Raw genomic sequence first — 15,943 nt, 5'->3', positions numbered from 1 at the left:
AGTAGTAGGGTACAGGGTAGGAGGTATTGAGGTGTCCTGACAGTAGTAGGGTTCAGGGTAGGAGGTATTGAGGTGTCCTGACAGTAGTAGGGTTCAGGGTAGGAGGTATTAAGGTATTGAGGTGTCCTGACAGTAGTAGGGTACAGGGTAGGAGGTATTTAGGTGTCCTGACAGTAGTAGGGTACAGGGTAGGAGGTATTTAGGTGTCCTGACAGTAGTAGGGTACAGGGTAGGAGGTATTTAGTGCTCTTCGTAGGTGTCCTGAGAGTGCCAGTGCCCCCTGTCAGTTCAAGGAGGTAACTGCAGGTGTCTGCTGTGGTTGGCTGTTCAGTAGTCTCACTGCCTGGGGGAAGAAGCTGTTCTGGAGGACGCTGAGCTCGTGGGCGGAGCAGTTACCACACCAGGCAGTGGTGCAGCCGGTTAGGATGCTCTCAGTGGTGCAGCTGTAGAAGCTGGTCAGGATGTGTGAAGGCAGGCTGAACTTCTTCAGTCTGGGGAGAGAGAACAGGCGCTGTCTTGTCTACGGGGTTGGTGTGGTGGGTCCAGATCAGGTCACTTGTGATGTTGACACCTAGGAATTTGACAATCTGGACCACTGCGGACCCACTGATGTGAATGGGTGCCTGGTCTCTTCCTGTGGTCCACCATCAGCTTCTTAGTTCTGCTGGTGTTCAGAGAGAGGCTGCTGTCCTGACACCATGCTGTCAGCGTTTCTACCTCCTCCCTGTAGGCGGACTCATAACCGTTCATGATCAAGCTGGTGATTGTTGTATCGTCCGCAAACTTGATGATGGAGTTTGTCTTGTTTCTGGAGATGCAGTCGTGGGTGAAAAGGGAGCAGAGGAGAGGGCTGCGTTTGCAGCGCTGGGGAACGCCGATGTTCAGAGTCAGGGTGGAGGATTTACTTGTGCCGACTCTGGGCATGATGCGCAAGAATAATTCCCAGATGTAAATTTCTTTCATAATGGCCAGCAGCCCTATCACCCTGCAACTCCCAGCTCGCAGCCCCACTGGAGCCCAGCAGGGGTGAGCCTGGCCAGTACCTGGAGGGGAGACTCCTGGGAAAACACTAAGGCTACTGCTGGGAGAGGTGTGTGTGGGACCAGCAGGGGGCGGTCTCAGCCTGCGGTCTGTGTGGGTCCTGGTGCCCCAGTATAGTGACGGGGACACTGGACTGTAAACAGGCGCCGTCAGATGAGACGTCAAACCGAGGTCCTGACTCTCTGTGGTCATGAACAATCCCAGGGTGTCTCTCGAGAAGAGTAGGGGTGTTACCCTGGTGTCCTGGCTAAATCTCCCATTGGCCCTTACCAGTCATGGCCTCCTAATAACCCCCCTCTCTGAACTGGCTTCATCACTCTGCTCTCCTCCCCACTGAGAGCTGGTGTGTGGGGAGAGGACTGGAGCATCATCCAGGTGGGGCTGCACACTGGTGGTGGTAGTGGGATCCCCATGACCTGTAAAGAGCTGCACACTGGTGGCGGTAGTGGGATCCCCAGGACCTGTAAAGCGCTTTGAGTGGAGTGTCCAGAAAAGCACTATAGAAGTGTAAGCAATTATTATTATAATGACTTTTAAGTTACGTTTGTCAAGAAATAACCTGAGCAAATTGTACTCCTCTTACCTGTGGAGAGGTTGGTTTCCTCTCATGTGTCACATCCCTGATGCTCCTGTCTCTCCTCCTGTTGCAGCGAGTGAAGGGGACCCTGCAGTCAAACCCAGACTCCAGCCCCGCCCCTCTGAGCTGAGACTGGTGCTGCTGGGCAGGACTGGTGCTGGGAAGAGCGCAGCAGGAAACACCATCCTGGGCAGCACACAGTTCCCCTCCCGGCCCAGCCTGTCCGCGGTCACCCAGGACTGCGAGAGACGCAGGGGGGAGGCTGCTGGGAGGCAGCTCTCTGTCATCGACACGCCAGACCTCCTGGACAGCAGGGGGCGCCAGAGAGACGTGTGTCTGGAGGTCCGGAGGTGCCTGCTGCTGTCCTCCCCAGGACCCCACGCTTTCCTGCTGGTGCTGCGGGCCAGACGCTTCACGGACGAGGAGAAGGGAGCCCTGCTGACCGTGACCGAGGTGTTCGGGGAGGCTGTCCTGAATCACACTGTCGTCCTCTTCACCCACGGGGACAGTCTGGGACAGGAGACAGTGCAGCAGTACATTGACACACAGGGGAGAGACCTGCAGCAGCTCTTAGAGAGCTGTGGGAACAGGTATCATGTTCTCAACAATATGGACACGGGCGACCGCACTCAGGTCACACAGCTGCTGGACAAGATCGAGGACATGGTGGCAGGAAACAGTCTGGACTTCTTTGTGGACCAGGATGCAGAGGAGAGGCTGAGAGAAAGAGAGAACAGATATAGAGAGGTGGAGGTGGAGGGCACGAAGGAGAGGGAGGAGTTTCTGAAGAAAGTGCAGGAGCTGAGAGAGGAGTACGAGGCAGAACTGCGTCAGAAGACGGAGGAGCTGAGACGCAGGAGTGAGGAAGAGCAGAGGAGGAGAGCGGAGCAGCTGAAGGAGGAGCACAAGGAGCAGCAGAGGCACCAGCTGGAGGAGCTGAGACGCAGGCAGGGAGAGGAGCAGCGCAGGCAGCTGGAGGCTCTCAGGAGAGAGCAGGAGGAGACACTGCGCAGGAAGGAGCAGGAGCTGGAGCTGCAGTACCAGGAGCAGAGGCAGAGGCTGGAGCAGGAGCAGCGCGAGAAGACGGAGGAGATCAAGCTCCGCTACAGGACGCAGCACCAGGAGCTCCTGCGCAGGTATGAGGAGGAGCAGCGCAGCAGAGCTGAGCAGATGGAGCTCAGATACCAGGAGCAGCACAGGAGGGTGCAGGAGACCATCCTGAAACTCACTGAGGAGCAGCTGAGGAAGGTGGAGGAGACCAGGACCCAGTGTGCAGAGAGACTGAGGGAGAGGATGGAGGCCGTGAAGAGGGAGCTTGAAGAAGAGCAGGAGAGGAAGATAGAGGAGCTGAGGCAGCAGCACAGAGGCCAAGACCGCGGGGAGGCCCAGCAGAGGTGTGAAGCAGAGCTGTGGAGGAAGGTGGACGAGATCAAGCAGCTGTATGAAGAGAGACTGCAGGGGAGAGTTCAGGAGCTGGAGCAGCAGCAGCAGAGGGAGATGGAGGAGAAGAGGAAGGAGCAGGAGGAGGAGCAGAGGGAGAGAGAGGAGGGGCTGAGGAGGCAGCTGGAGGAGGATCGCAAGCAGAGGGAGCAGGAGCTGGAGCTGAGGAAGGCTGAGGAGCTCAGGAGAGTGAAGGAGCTGGAGCAGAGATACGCACTGGAGGAGCAGAGCAGACTGGCAGAGCTCAGACTCCACTACGAGGAGAGGATGAGAGAGCAGGGCAGGCAGGAGCTGCAGAGGCAGACGGAGGAGCTGAAACTGAGGCAGCAGCAGAGGGAGGCAGAGCTGAGGCAGGAACTGGAAGATGAGCAAAGGAAGAGGGCGGAGGAGCTGAGGCAGCAGTTGGAGAGGGAGCACCGTCAGAGAGAGCAGGAGCTGGAGGAGAGATACAAGGAGCAGCAGCGAGAGGCGCAGGAGGAGAGGAGCAGGACGGAGGAGCTGAGGAGGCAGTGGGAGGAAGGGCTGAGAGAGGAGTACGACAGGAGGCTGCAGAGAAAGGAGGCGGAGATCCAGGAGAGGTGGGAAGGGGAGCTGCAGAGGAGAGTGAAGGAGCTGCAGGAGTCCTCCCAGCCTCAGAGCCTGGAGCCGGGTCAGAGTAAGTACCCCAGCAGGAAGGCAGGAGGTAGATGCCCAGTTTAAGAGGTAAAACTGCAAATTCCAGAGAATTGTGTAGTTTGGACTGCATACATGCAATCGTGTCAAGATTGAAGAGAGGTCTTGCATCTTGTGATTTTTATTTTGTCTCTATGCAGTGGTTCTTATTTGAATTTCTTTCTTCTTCACTTTGCTTTCTTTTTTGTCATAACATTTCTCTTCATCTTGGTTTATGTCTTTTAAACTCCAAAAGCTGTAGTTTTTGATGTTTTTGATAACATAAGGGAACTTTAACCTTCTACACTCAGATCCCAGAATCTGCTTGTTTTATTGACATGTTTGTTTCAATTAAGCACACAGCAGAGTTTCATCCCCTTTAAGTACTAGAGTGGCAGAACAGCTGAAAAAATGATTTAGTTCTTGTGCCCTGAAACACTACAAGCTCTAACACTGATGTTGTCTTGTTTGGTTGCTGATCCAGTGAGAAGCCCAGGAGAAACTCCCCGTCCAGAGATCCCAGCAGCTGCTCGTCTGTCGAAGCTTAACATTGTGCTTCTGGGGTGTGAAAAGGCTGGGAAGAGCTCAGCAGGAAACACCATCCTGGGCAGAGAGGAGTTTGATGCTGAGGGAGGAACTGAGGAGTGTGAGAAGAGACAGGGTGAAGTAGCTGGGAGGAAGATCACTGTGGTCGACACTCCAGGGTGGGAGTGGGATAATATAAACTCCACCTCAGAGCAGGTCAAACAAGAGACTGTGTACAGCGTGTCTCTGTGCCCCCCAGGACCCCACGCTCTCCTCCTGGTGATCCCTCTCATCACACTGAGAGAGAAACAGAGGAGATCAGTGAAGGAGCATCTGGAGCTTCTCAATGAGAGAGTCTGGAGACACACAATACTGCTGTTCACCTGGGGGGATGAGCTGACAGACACAACCATTGAGCAGCACATTGAGAGAGGAGGAGAGGAGCTCCAGTGGCTGGTGGAGAAGTGTGGGAACAGGTATCATGTTCTCAACAACAAGAACAGGGACGACCACACTCAGGTCACAGAGCTGCTGGAGAAGATAGAGGACATGGTGGCAGAAATGAGTGTCTTTCCTTACATGATGGACAGAAAACTTCTGCAGAAGATAAAGAAGAGGAAGTCGGCCAAGAAAGTGGTCGATGTAGAAGAGGAGGAAGAGAGAGGAGCTGGAAGAGTGCCTGGCAGGAGGAGACACAGTGGACGCGCGGATCTCTCAGGCTGCGGAGGCGCCTATTCTCGCAGTATTACGGCTCTCGCTCCCAGCGGCGCCTCCAGTTCCTCCGCATTCCCGAGTCCCGGTTCCTCCGGTTCCGCTCCTTTCCTGTAAACTGCGCTCGGACCTGCGGACCGGAGCCTGCAGTCCTGCTGGAGCGGGTCAGAGCGCCGGCCCGGCCGCTCCGACTGTCAGGAGAAACTTCTGAACTCTTCTCTCTTCTCACGGTGTGTCGGTTTAGCGAGAAATGTTGGATTTTTGGTCCTGAAATCGGGAATTTGCTCGCAAGTCACGCTTTCAGGATATAGGATCGTACACCGGAGCCTGTTTAAAACATCTCCGTTTCTTTTAAACCGTTTATACATCCCCGAACAATTTCTCTCTCCTGATCCGTGTGGTCTGGAATACAGCTTTGTGGAGAAACTCTCGAAAAACAGCACGATTGACTGTTTGTACACACGGAGTTTGTTTATATATATATACTTCCTCATTTCTGCGCAGGTAAATTAACAGCCCTGAAGTGAGATGGAAGATGGACATTAATATTCATCTCGTATAGCGCCTTTAAAAGAGGCTTTTTATTGTGCTCTGCAGAGGAAGACTCCGCAGCGAGAGGAAACAGCAGATTGACACAGGACCCGTGAAATTAAAGCTCTTTTACTGAAGCAGGTTTAGAGTCTGGATGTGAAAGACCTCAGGGAAGGAGACTCTCTGAGATCCTTGGTGATGTTTTTACCTGTTTCTCTAAATCCTAAATACTACTCGTTTATTTTAAATTGTTTTTGCACGTTTGATCCCCAAAGAGTACTGTATGTGTTTAATGCACATGTGAAGTATTAGCTCTTCTAAATACGGGCACATTTCAGAAAACACTGACTCAGTGCTGCAGGTTCGCAGGGGAAGTGAGTTTAAAACGGAGTCTTTTTCAGTCCATTCACAGTTAATCATTGTATTGAAGTGCGATTTGTCTCAGTTACTTTTAAAATTTCTGGATTTCCTGAGCCTTTCACCTGCAGCAGCTGATGGATTGACAGAGCAAGCCTTTTATTGGAACAACACGAGTCACATGAGAGTTTACACGTGAAAAGTATTTTCATGTTGAATGTTTCCAGAGTGAAGAGATGCGTTATGAATTTTCCTGCCGGTTTATTAAATTTCATTTGTACCGATCCACCAGGTGGCGCCAGAGCAGAGTCTTCATTGCTCAGGTGAGCTCACCTTTACCTGAAGAGAACAGGAAGTCCTTCTCCCTCAGATCAGCAGGAAGAGAAGGAGAGAGATGGCGTCTGAGAGCTCAGCGCTCAGCCCTGGTGAGTTTTCTCTTGTTCTGCCTGTCAGAGTGCCGGTAAGGGGGAGTCACTGAGGGTCTCTTCTCTGTCACAGAGCACAGCAGCAGCTGGAGAAGTGTCTTCCTGTCTGCTGAGAGTGTGTTCTGTCGGACACACGGGGTCTGAACTAGGAGAGAGAGACAGGAGCTGGTTTACTTTCACTTTCTCTTGTCGGGGATCAGAGATCAGTACTGTTTCTACTGTCCTGGCTTGGCAGCTTGTTCCCCCCTCCCACCCCCCCTCTGTGTACAGTAGAGACTCCCACTCCTGATTTTAAGTCTTAATGTTGCTTTGAGTTTTAGTGTTAATTCTGAGGAACTCTGAGGTCTCAATATCTAACTGGTCTTTAATAATGACTAACTGTCACTGAGGATGTTGAATATTTTGTATATATGTGGTTCCCTATCTTCACCCTGTCAGTGTGGGACACTCCCTTCAGACTAAAGAGACTCAGTTCCTCCAGCTTGTCAGTTTCACTGTTTTTAAACTAACATCATGCTAGTTCTCTTCGGTGTGCATCACAGTAGTTGGTTTCTAAGCGGTTTGAAACTATACAACACACAGATTCCCAAACATTTCTTTATGAAATGTGACATTTTAGACTCACTACTGAAGAATCAGGATGGACTGAATGACTTCACAGTTTTGACATGTATTTTTAAAATAAGGTGGTATAAAGGTTCATACTGAACACAGGAGTCCCATATGTGTCTGAACTGCCACTGGACACTCAGAGTGTTAGTGGGACTCTCCAGGGCCCTCCAGAAGTATTGGCGCCCTTGGTAAAGATGAGCAAGGAAGACATTGGAAAAAATGTCTGTGTTTATCAGATGAGAGAAATCTGAACTTTCAGTGAGGTTAAATTATTCTAAGAAACAAAATCCTGATGAAAAATAAACATGTACTATTGAGAGAACAGTTAAAAATATATATATATTTTATATAAATTGTAAGAATACAGAATAACAATGTTGTAAGAATAGTGTCTGATTACCTAACATTAACAGAACATTTTTGTATACCACAGAGAATACACAGAAAAATAATCTCAATAATCTGTGATTTTCCTCTCTCACAGGGCAGGGACAATAGAAAAGATATAGAGACGTTTTTATCGTGAATTTGAAATCTGATGAATAGTGAAGATATCTGTGATGAGAACTTTATCATGTAAATAATCTGTGATCTTTCACTTTGACAGGGGAGGAACAGGCTGATTCCCATGAGGCACCACAGCATCTCTCGGAGATCAGGATCGTGCTGCTGGGCCAGAGATGGTCTGAGAAGAGCTCAGCAGGAAACACCATCCTGGGCAGAGAGGAGTTTGAGACACGGGGAGGAACTGAGGAGTGTGTGAAGAGACAGGGAGAAGTAGCTGGGAGGCAGATCACTGTGGTCGACACTCCAGGGTACTCCTCTTTTCCATGGATAATAAGGACTGATCCACAGCATGTCAGACGGGAGGTTGTGCGCAGTGTGTCTCTGTGTCCCCCAGGACCCCACGCTCTCCTCCTGGTGATTAATGTGAACTCATACACAGACTGGAGATCAGTAAAGGAACATCTGGAGCTTCTCAGTGAGAGAGTCTGGAGAAACACAATAGTGCTGTTCACCTGGGGGGACACACTGAGAGACACAACCATTGAGCAGCACATTGAGAGAGAAGGGAAGAAGCTCCAGTATCTGGTGGAGAATTGTGGGAACAGGTATCATGTTCTCAACAACAAGAACAGGGACGACCACACTCAGGTCACAGAGCTGCTGGAGAAGATAGAGGACATGGTGGCAGGAAACTGTGGGCTGTACTTCACTATTGACATCGACCAAGTATACACTGAACTGGAGACATACAATAGAGAGATAGAGAAGCTGAGACAGAGGTTGGAGGAGAGGCAGAGAGAGACAGAGGAGCTGAGACAGAAGTATGAAAGAAGGGAGAGAGAGAGAGAAGAGGCGCTCAGACAGAGGTTGGAGGAGGAGTGGAGCAGGAGAGAAGAGGAGCTGAAGGTGAAGATGAGAAAGACACTGGAGGAAGAGGAGCTGGAGAAAGAGACAGAGGAGCCCAGACTGCCTGTCAAGAGGAGGAACAGTATAGACCTCATCCCTCTCAACAGTGAGTGTGGTTGATGCTGTATTACTGAATCACTGATCTTACTGGTCATCAGACTGAGAGATTCAACCATCTTGTGTCCCGTTAGGAATTAAAATCATACTGTGCTCCGCTCTGTACTGTATTACTAACACAGTGGCACACAGATCTGTGTCTGTTTAAATCCTCTGTGCTGTAATTGAACTGTTTTCTCTCAGGGAGATTAGATTTAATCCATCACACAGCATCTCAGTCTCTGTAATCTGTTCCTCAAGACTGTCTGACCAACACTCAATCAATCAAGGTTTATTGATCGATGCACGAACAGTACAGCACACAGCAGTGTTGTCAGCATTGAAATCTGCGAGCTCGTTAAAGGCTCGTTAAGAGGGATAGAAGAGTTGGAGGACAGGAATTTATAGGGGTTAACATTGGGATACAACAGATTACACAACTGCAATTTACAGATTGTGTGGAACTAACACAAGGATAGGAGGTATTGAGGTGTCCTGGCAGTGGTAGGGTACAGGATAGGAGGTATTTAGGTGTGCTGACAGTTGTAGGGTACAGGGTAGGAGGTATTGAGGTGTCCTGACAGTAGTAGGGTACAGGGTAGGAGGTATTGAGGTGTCCTGACAGTAGTAGGGTACAGGGTAGGAGGTATTTAGGTGTGCTGACAGTTGTAGGGTACAGGGTAGGAGGTATTGAGGTATTTAGGTGTCCTGACAGTAGTGGGGTACAGGGTAGGAGGTATTGAGGTGTCCTGACAGTAGTGGGGTACAGGGTAGGAGGTATTTAGGTGTCCTGACAGTAGTAGGGTACAGGGTAGGAGGTATTGAGGTGTCCTGACAGTAGTAGGGTACAGGGTAGGAGGTATTGAGGTGTCCTGACAGTGGTAGGGTACAGGGTAGGAGGTATTGAGGTGTCCTGACAGTAGTAGGGTACAGGGTAGGAGGTATTTAGGTGTCCTGACAGTCGTAGGGTACAGGGTAGGAGGTATTTAGATGTCCTGACAGTAGTAGGGTACAGGGTAGGAGGTATTGAGGTGTCCTGACAGTAGTAGGGTACAGGGTAGGAGGTATTGAGGTGTCCTGACAGTAGTAGGGTACAGGGTAGGAGGTATTTAGGTGTCCTGACAGTAGTGGGGTACAGGGTAGGAGGTATTGAGGTGTCCTGACAGTAGTAGGGTACAGGGTAAGAGGTATTTAGGTGTCCTGACAGTCGTAGGGTACAGGGTAGGAGGTATTTAGATGTCCTGACAGTAGTAGGGTACAGGGTAGGAGGTATTGAGGTGTCCTGACAGTAGTAGGGTACAGGGTAGGAGGTATTGAGGTGTCCTGACAGTAGTAGGGTACAGGGTAGGAGGTATTGAGGTGTCCTGACAGTAGTAGGGTTCAGGGTAGGAGGTATTGAGGTGTCCTGACAGTAGTAGGGTACAGGGTAGGAGGTATTGAGGTGTCCTGACAGTAGTAGGGTTCAGGGTAGGAGGTATTGAGGTGTCCTGACAGTAGTAGGGTTCAGGGTAGGAGGTATTAAGGTATCCTGACAGTAGTAGGGTACAGGGTAGGAGGTATTTAGTGCTCTTCGTAGGTGTCCTGAGAGTGCCAGTGCCCCCTGTCAGTTCAAGGAGGTAACTGCAGGTGTCTGCTGTGGTTGGCTGTTCAGTAGTCTCACTGCCTGGGGGAAGAAGCTGTTCTGGAGGACGCTGAGCTCGTGGGCGGAGCAGTTACCACACCAGGCAGTGGTGCAGCCGGTTAGGATGCTCTCAGTGGTGCAGCTGTAGAAGCTGGTCAGGATGTGTGAAGGCAGGCTGAACTTCTTCAGTCTGGGGAGAGAGAACAGGCGCTGTCTTGTCTACGGGGTTGGTGTGGTGGGTCCAGATCAGGTCACTTGTGATGTTGACACCTAGGAATTTGACAATCTGGACCACTGCGGACCCACTGATGTGAATGGGTGCCTGGTCTCTTCCTGTGGTCCACCATCAGCTTCTTAGTTCTGCTGGTGTTCAGAGAGAGGCTGCTGTCCTGACACCATGCTGTCAGCGTTTCTACCTCCTCCCTGTAGGCGGACTCATAACCGTTCATGATCAAGCTGGTGATTGTTGTATCGTCCGCAAACTTGATGATGGAGTTTGTCTTGTTTCTGGAGATGCAGTCGTGGGTGAAAAGGGAGCAGAGGAGAGGGCTGCGTTTGCAGCGCTGGGGAACGCCGATGTTCAGAGTCAGGGTGGAGGATTTACTTGTGCCGACTCTGGGCATGATGCGCAAGAATAATTCCCAGATGTAAATTTCTTTCATAATGGCCAGCAGCCCTATCACCCTGCAACTCCCAGCTCGCAGCCCCACTGGAGCCCAGCAGGGGTGAGCCTGGCCAGTACCTGGAGGGGAGACTCCTGGGAAAACACTAAGGCTACTGCTGGGAGAGGTGTGTGTGGGACCAGCAGGGGGCGGTCTCAGCCTGCGGTCTGTGTGGGTCCTGGTGCCCCAGTATAGTGACGGGGACACTGGACTGTAAACAGGCGCCGTCAGATGAGACGTCAAACCGAGGTCCTGACTCTCTGTGGTCATGAACAATCCCAGGGTGTCTCTCGAGAAGAGTAGGGGTGTTACCCTGGTGTCCTGGCTAAATCTCCCATTGGCCCTTACCAGTCATGGCCTCCTAATAACCCCCCTCTCTGAACTGGCTTCATCACTCTGCTCTCCTCCCCACTGAGAGCTGGTGTGTGGGGAGAGGACTGGAGCATCATCCAGGTGGGGCTGCACACTGGTGGTGGTAGTGGGATCCCCATGACCTGTAAAGAGCTGCACACTGGTGGCGGTAGTGGGATCCCCAGGACCTGTAAAGCGCTTTGAGTGGAGTGTCCAGAAAAGCACTATAGAAGTGTAAGCAATTATTATTATAATGACTTTTAAGTTACGTTTGTCAAGAAATAACCTGAGCAAATTGTACTCCTCTTACCTGTGGAGAGGTTGGTTTCCTCTCATGTGTCACATCCCTGATGCTCCTGTCTCTCCTCCTGTTGCAGCGAGTGAAGGGGACCCTGCAGTCAAACCCAGACTCCAGCCCCGCCCCTCTGAGCTGAGACTGGTGCTGCTGGGCAGGACTGGTGCTGGGAAGAGCGCAGCAGGAAACACCATCCTGGGCAGCACACAGTTCCCCTCCCGGCCCAGCCTGTCCGCGGTCACCCAGGACTGCGAGAGACGCAGGGGGGAGGCTGCTGGGAGGCAGCTCTCTGTCATCGACACGCCAGACCTCCTGGACAGCAGGGGGCGCCAGAGAGACGTGTGTCTGGAGGTCCGGAGGTGCCTGCTGCTGTCCTCCCCAGGACCCCACGCTTTCCTGCTGGTGCTGCGGGCCAGACGCTTCACGGACGAGGAGAAGGGAGCCCTGCTGACCGTGACCGAGGTGTTCGGGGAGGCTGTCCTGAATCACACTGTCGTCCTCTTCACCCACGGGGACAGTCTGGGACAGGAGACAGTGCAGCAGTACATTGACACACAGGGGAGAGACCTGCAGCAGCTCTTAGAGAGCTGTGGGAACAGGTATCATGTTCTCAACAATATGGACACGGGCGACCGCACTCAGGTCACACAGCTGCTGGACAAGATCGAGGACATGGTGGCAGGAAACAGTCTGGACTTCTTTGTGGACCAGGATGCAGAGGAGAGGCTGAGAGAAAGAGAGAACAGATATAGAGAGGTGGAGGTGGAGGGCACGAAGGAGAGGGAGGAGTTTCTGAAGAAAGTGCAGGAGCTGAGAGAGGAGTACGAGGCAGAACTGCGTCAGAAGACGGAGGAGCTGAGACGCAGGAGTGAGGAAGAGCAGAGGAGGAGAGCGGAGCAGCTGAAGGAGGAGCACAAGGAGCAGCAGAGGCACCAGCTGGAGGAGCTGAGACGCAGGCAGGGAGAGGAGCAGCGCAGGCAGCTGGAGGCTCTCAGGAGAGAGCAGGAGGAGACACTGCGCAGGAAGGAGCAGGAGCTGGAGCTGCAGTACCAGGAGCAGAGGCAGAGGCTGGAGCAGGAGCAGCGCGAGAAGACGGAGGAGATCAAGCTCCGCTACAGGACGCAGCACCAGGAGCTCCTGCGCAGGTATGAGGAGGAGCAGCGCAGCAGAGCTGAGCAGATGGAGCTCAGATACCAGGAGCAGCACAGGAGGGTGCAGGAGACCATCCTGAAACTCACTGAGGAGCAGCTGAGGAAGGTGGAGGAGACCAGGACCCAGTGTGCAGAGAGACTGAGGGAGAGGATGGAGGCCGTGAAGAGGGAGCTTGAAGAAGAGCAGGAGAGGAAGATAGAGGAGCTGAGGCAGCAGCACAGAGGCCAAGACCGCGGGGAGGCCCAGCAGAGGTGTGAAGCAGAGCTGTGGAGGAAGGTGGACGAGATCAAGCAGCTGTATGAAGAGAGACTGCAGGGGAGAGTTCAGGAGCTGGAGCAGCAGCAGCAGAGGGAGATGGAGGAGAAGAGGAAGGAGCAGGAGGAGGAGCAGAGGGAGAGAGAGGAGGGGCTGAGGAGGCAGCTGGAGGAGGATCGCAAGCAGAGGGAGCAGGAGCTGGAGCTGAGGAAGGCTGAGGAGCTCAGGAGAGTGAAGGAGCTGGAGCAGAGATACGCACTGGAGGAGCAGAGCAGACTGGCAGAGCTCAGACTCCACTACGAGGAGAGGATGAGAGAGCAGGGCAGGCAGGAGCTGCAGAGGCAGACGGAGGAGCTGAAACTGAGGCAGCAGCAGAGGGAGGCAGAGCTGAGGCAGGAACTGGAAGATGAGCAAAGGAAGAGGGCGGAGGAGCTGAGGCAGCAGTTGGAGAGGGAGCACCGTCAGAGAGAGCAGGAGCTGGAGGAGAGATACAAGGAGCAGCAGCGAGAGGCGCAGGAGGAGAGGAGCAGGACGGAGGAGCTGAGGAGGCAGTGGGAGGAAGGGCTGAGAGAGGAGTACGACAGGAGGCTGCAGAGAAAGGAGGCGGAGATCCAGGAGAGGTGGGAAGGGGAGCTGCAGAGGAGAGTGAAGGAGCTGCAGGAGTCCTCCCAGCCTCAGAGCCTGGAGCCGGGTCAGAGTAAGTACCCCAGCAGGAAGGCAGGAGGTAGATGCCCAGTTTAAGAGGTAAAACTGCAAATTCCAGAGAATTGTGTAGTTTGGACTGCATACATGCAATCGTGTCAAGATTGAAGAGAGGTCTTGCATCTTGTGATTTTTATTTTGTCTCTATGCAGTGGTTCTTATTTGAATTTCTTTCTTCTTCACTTTGCTTTCTTTTTTGTCATAACATTTCTCTTCATCTTGGTTTATGTCTTTTAAACTCCAAAAGCTGTAGTTTTTGATGTTTTTGATAACATAAGGGAACTTTAACCTTCTACACTCAGATCCCAGAATCTGCTTGTTTTATTGACATGTTTGTTTCAATTAAGCACACAGCAGAGTTTCATCCCCTTTAAGTACTAGAGTGGCAGAACAGCTGAAAAAATGATTTAGTTCTTGTGCCCTGAAACACTACAAGCTCTAACACTGATGTTGTCTTGTTTGGTTGCTGATCCAGTGAGAAGCCCAGGAGAAACTCCCCGTCCAGAGATCCCAGCAGCTGCTCGTCTGTCGAAGCTTAACATTGTGCTTCTGGGGTGTGAAAAGGCTGGGAAGAGCTCAGCAGGAAACACCATCCTGGGCAGAGAGGAGTTTGATGCTGAGGGAGGAACTGAGGAGTGTGAGAAGAGACAGGGTGAAGTAGCTGGGAGGAAGATCACTGTGGTCGACACTCCAGGGTGGGAGTGGGATAATATAAACTCCACCTCAGAGCAGGTCAAACAAGAGACTGTGTACAGCGTGTCTCTGTGCCCCCCAGGACCCCACGCTCTCCTCCTGGTGATCCCTCTCATCACACTGAGAGAGAAACAGAGGAGATCAGTGAAGGAGCATCTGGAGCTTCTCAATGAGAGAGTCTGGAGACACACAATACTGCTGTTCACCTGGGGGGATGAGCTGACAGACACAACCATTGAGCAGCACATTGAGAGAGGAGGAGAGGAGCTCCAGTGGCTGGTGGAGAAGTGTGGGAACAGGTATCATGTTCTCAACAACAAGAACAGGGGTGACCGCACTCAGGTCACAGAGCTGCTGGAGAAGATAGAGGACATGGTGGCAGAAATGAGTGTCTTTCCTTACATGATGGACAGAAAACTTCTGCAGAAGATAAAGAAGAGGAAGTCGGCCAAGAAAGTGGTCGATGTAGAAGAGGAGGAAGAGAGAGGAGCTGGAAGAGTGCCTGGCAGGAGGAGACACAGTAAAGAGATGGAGCCCCCAAACTGTAAGTCCTGATCACACCGAAAGTCTCTCTCCTACATCACTGACCCTCTGTCTGTATGACACACTGACACACGGCTCTCTCTCCTACATCACTGACCCTCTGTATGGCACACTGATACACAGCTCTCTCTCCTATATTACTGATCCTCTGTCTGTACGACACACTGACACACAGCTCTCTCTCCTACATCACTGACCCTCTGTCTGTACGGCACACTGACACACAGCTCTCTCTCCTACATCACTGACCCTCTGTCTGTACGACACACTGACACACAGCTCTCTCTACTACATCACTGACCCTCTGTCTGTACGGCACACTGACACACAGCTCTCTCTCCTACATCACTGATCCTCTCTGTACGACACACTGACACACAGCTCTCTCTCCTACATCACTGACCCTCTGTCTGTACAGCACACTGACACACAGCTCTCTCTCCTACATCACTGACCCTCTGTCTGTACAGCACACTGACACACAGCTCTCTCTCTCCTACATCACTGACCCTCTGTCTGTACGGCACACTGACACACAGCTCTCTCTCTCCTACATCACTGACCCTCTGTCTGTACGGCACACTGACACACAGCTCTCTCTCCTACGTCACTGACCCTCTGTCTGTACGACACACTGAAACACAGCTCTCTCTTCAACATCACTGACCCTCTCTCTGTACGGCACACTGACACAGCTCTCTCTCCTACATCACTGACCCTCTCTCTCAAGGTCCTGTAAGAATATTAGTGCGAGTCTTGAGTTCACAGCAGGAAGAGAGTTCGCTCGGATTCACTGACTGTCCCTTCTGATCCAGGATGATCCACACTTTCTCTAGGAGTGTGAATTGACTTTGATATGAAGTAAATATTCTAAAATACAGGAAACAGGGATCCTGAACACGCAGAGGAACCCAGATGTCTGCACAGCATGAGAATCACAGCAGACTCTAAACACAGTGAGCAGCATCACACCAGATCCATCACGAGCCCATTATCATGATGATGGTGTCAAAACAGCAGTCAGGTCGTCTCAGAAGATCAGACAGCTGTATTCAACACTATGTACCACCTGAGATACTGAGACAGACTCACGCCTGTCACTCTGTGATGCCCAGCTCTTTCTTTCAACAGATCCAGCAGCTGAGGAATATTCACCTGGGGCACCTGAGACTGAGGGCTCACTGTCTGGGATACCTGAGACTGGGGGCTCACTGTCTGGGGGAGATGAGCCTGATGAAGTTAGCAGAACCAAAGTAAGTGTTTGTACCTCCAGGAAAAGTCTTTACCTCC

At 51.9% G+C, this 15,943-nt stretch overlaps 1 protein-coding gene across 1 annotated transcript in view; it reads left to right on the top strand.

The window, feature by feature from the left end:
- Positions 1-15,943, top strand: part of LOC148812617 (uncharacterized) — a 28,061-nt gene that overhangs the window by 4,793 nt on the left and 7,325 nt on the right. Inside the window, exons 4-9 of the mRNA XM_088908599.1 lie at positions 1,692-3,713; positions 4,194-4,931; positions 7,478-8,389; positions 11,391-13,412; positions 13,893-14,654; positions 15,785-15,906. Coding sequence (XP_088764725.1) covers positions 1,692-3,713; positions 4,194-4,931; positions 7,478-8,389; positions 11,391-13,412; positions 13,893-14,654; positions 15,785-15,906 — 6,578 coding nt within the window. The remainder of the gene's footprint in view (positions 1-1,691; positions 3,714-4,193; positions 4,932-7,477; positions 8,390-11,390; positions 13,413-13,892; positions 14,655-15,784; positions 15,907-15,943) is intronic.

This window comes from Atractosteus spatula (assembly GCF_055471065.1).
Source record: "Atractosteus spatula isolate fAtrSpa1 chromosome 10 unlocalized genomic scaffold, fAtrSpa1.hap1 SUPER_10_unloc_2, whole genome shotgun sequence".
In the NCBI taxonomy this organism is placed as follows: Eukaryota; Metazoa; Chordata; class Actinopteri; order Semionotiformes; family Lepisosteidae; genus Atractosteus; species Atractosteus spatula.
The sequence above is the reverse complement of the archived record's forward strand: the minus strand, read 5'-3'. Positions and strand labels throughout refer to the sequence as shown.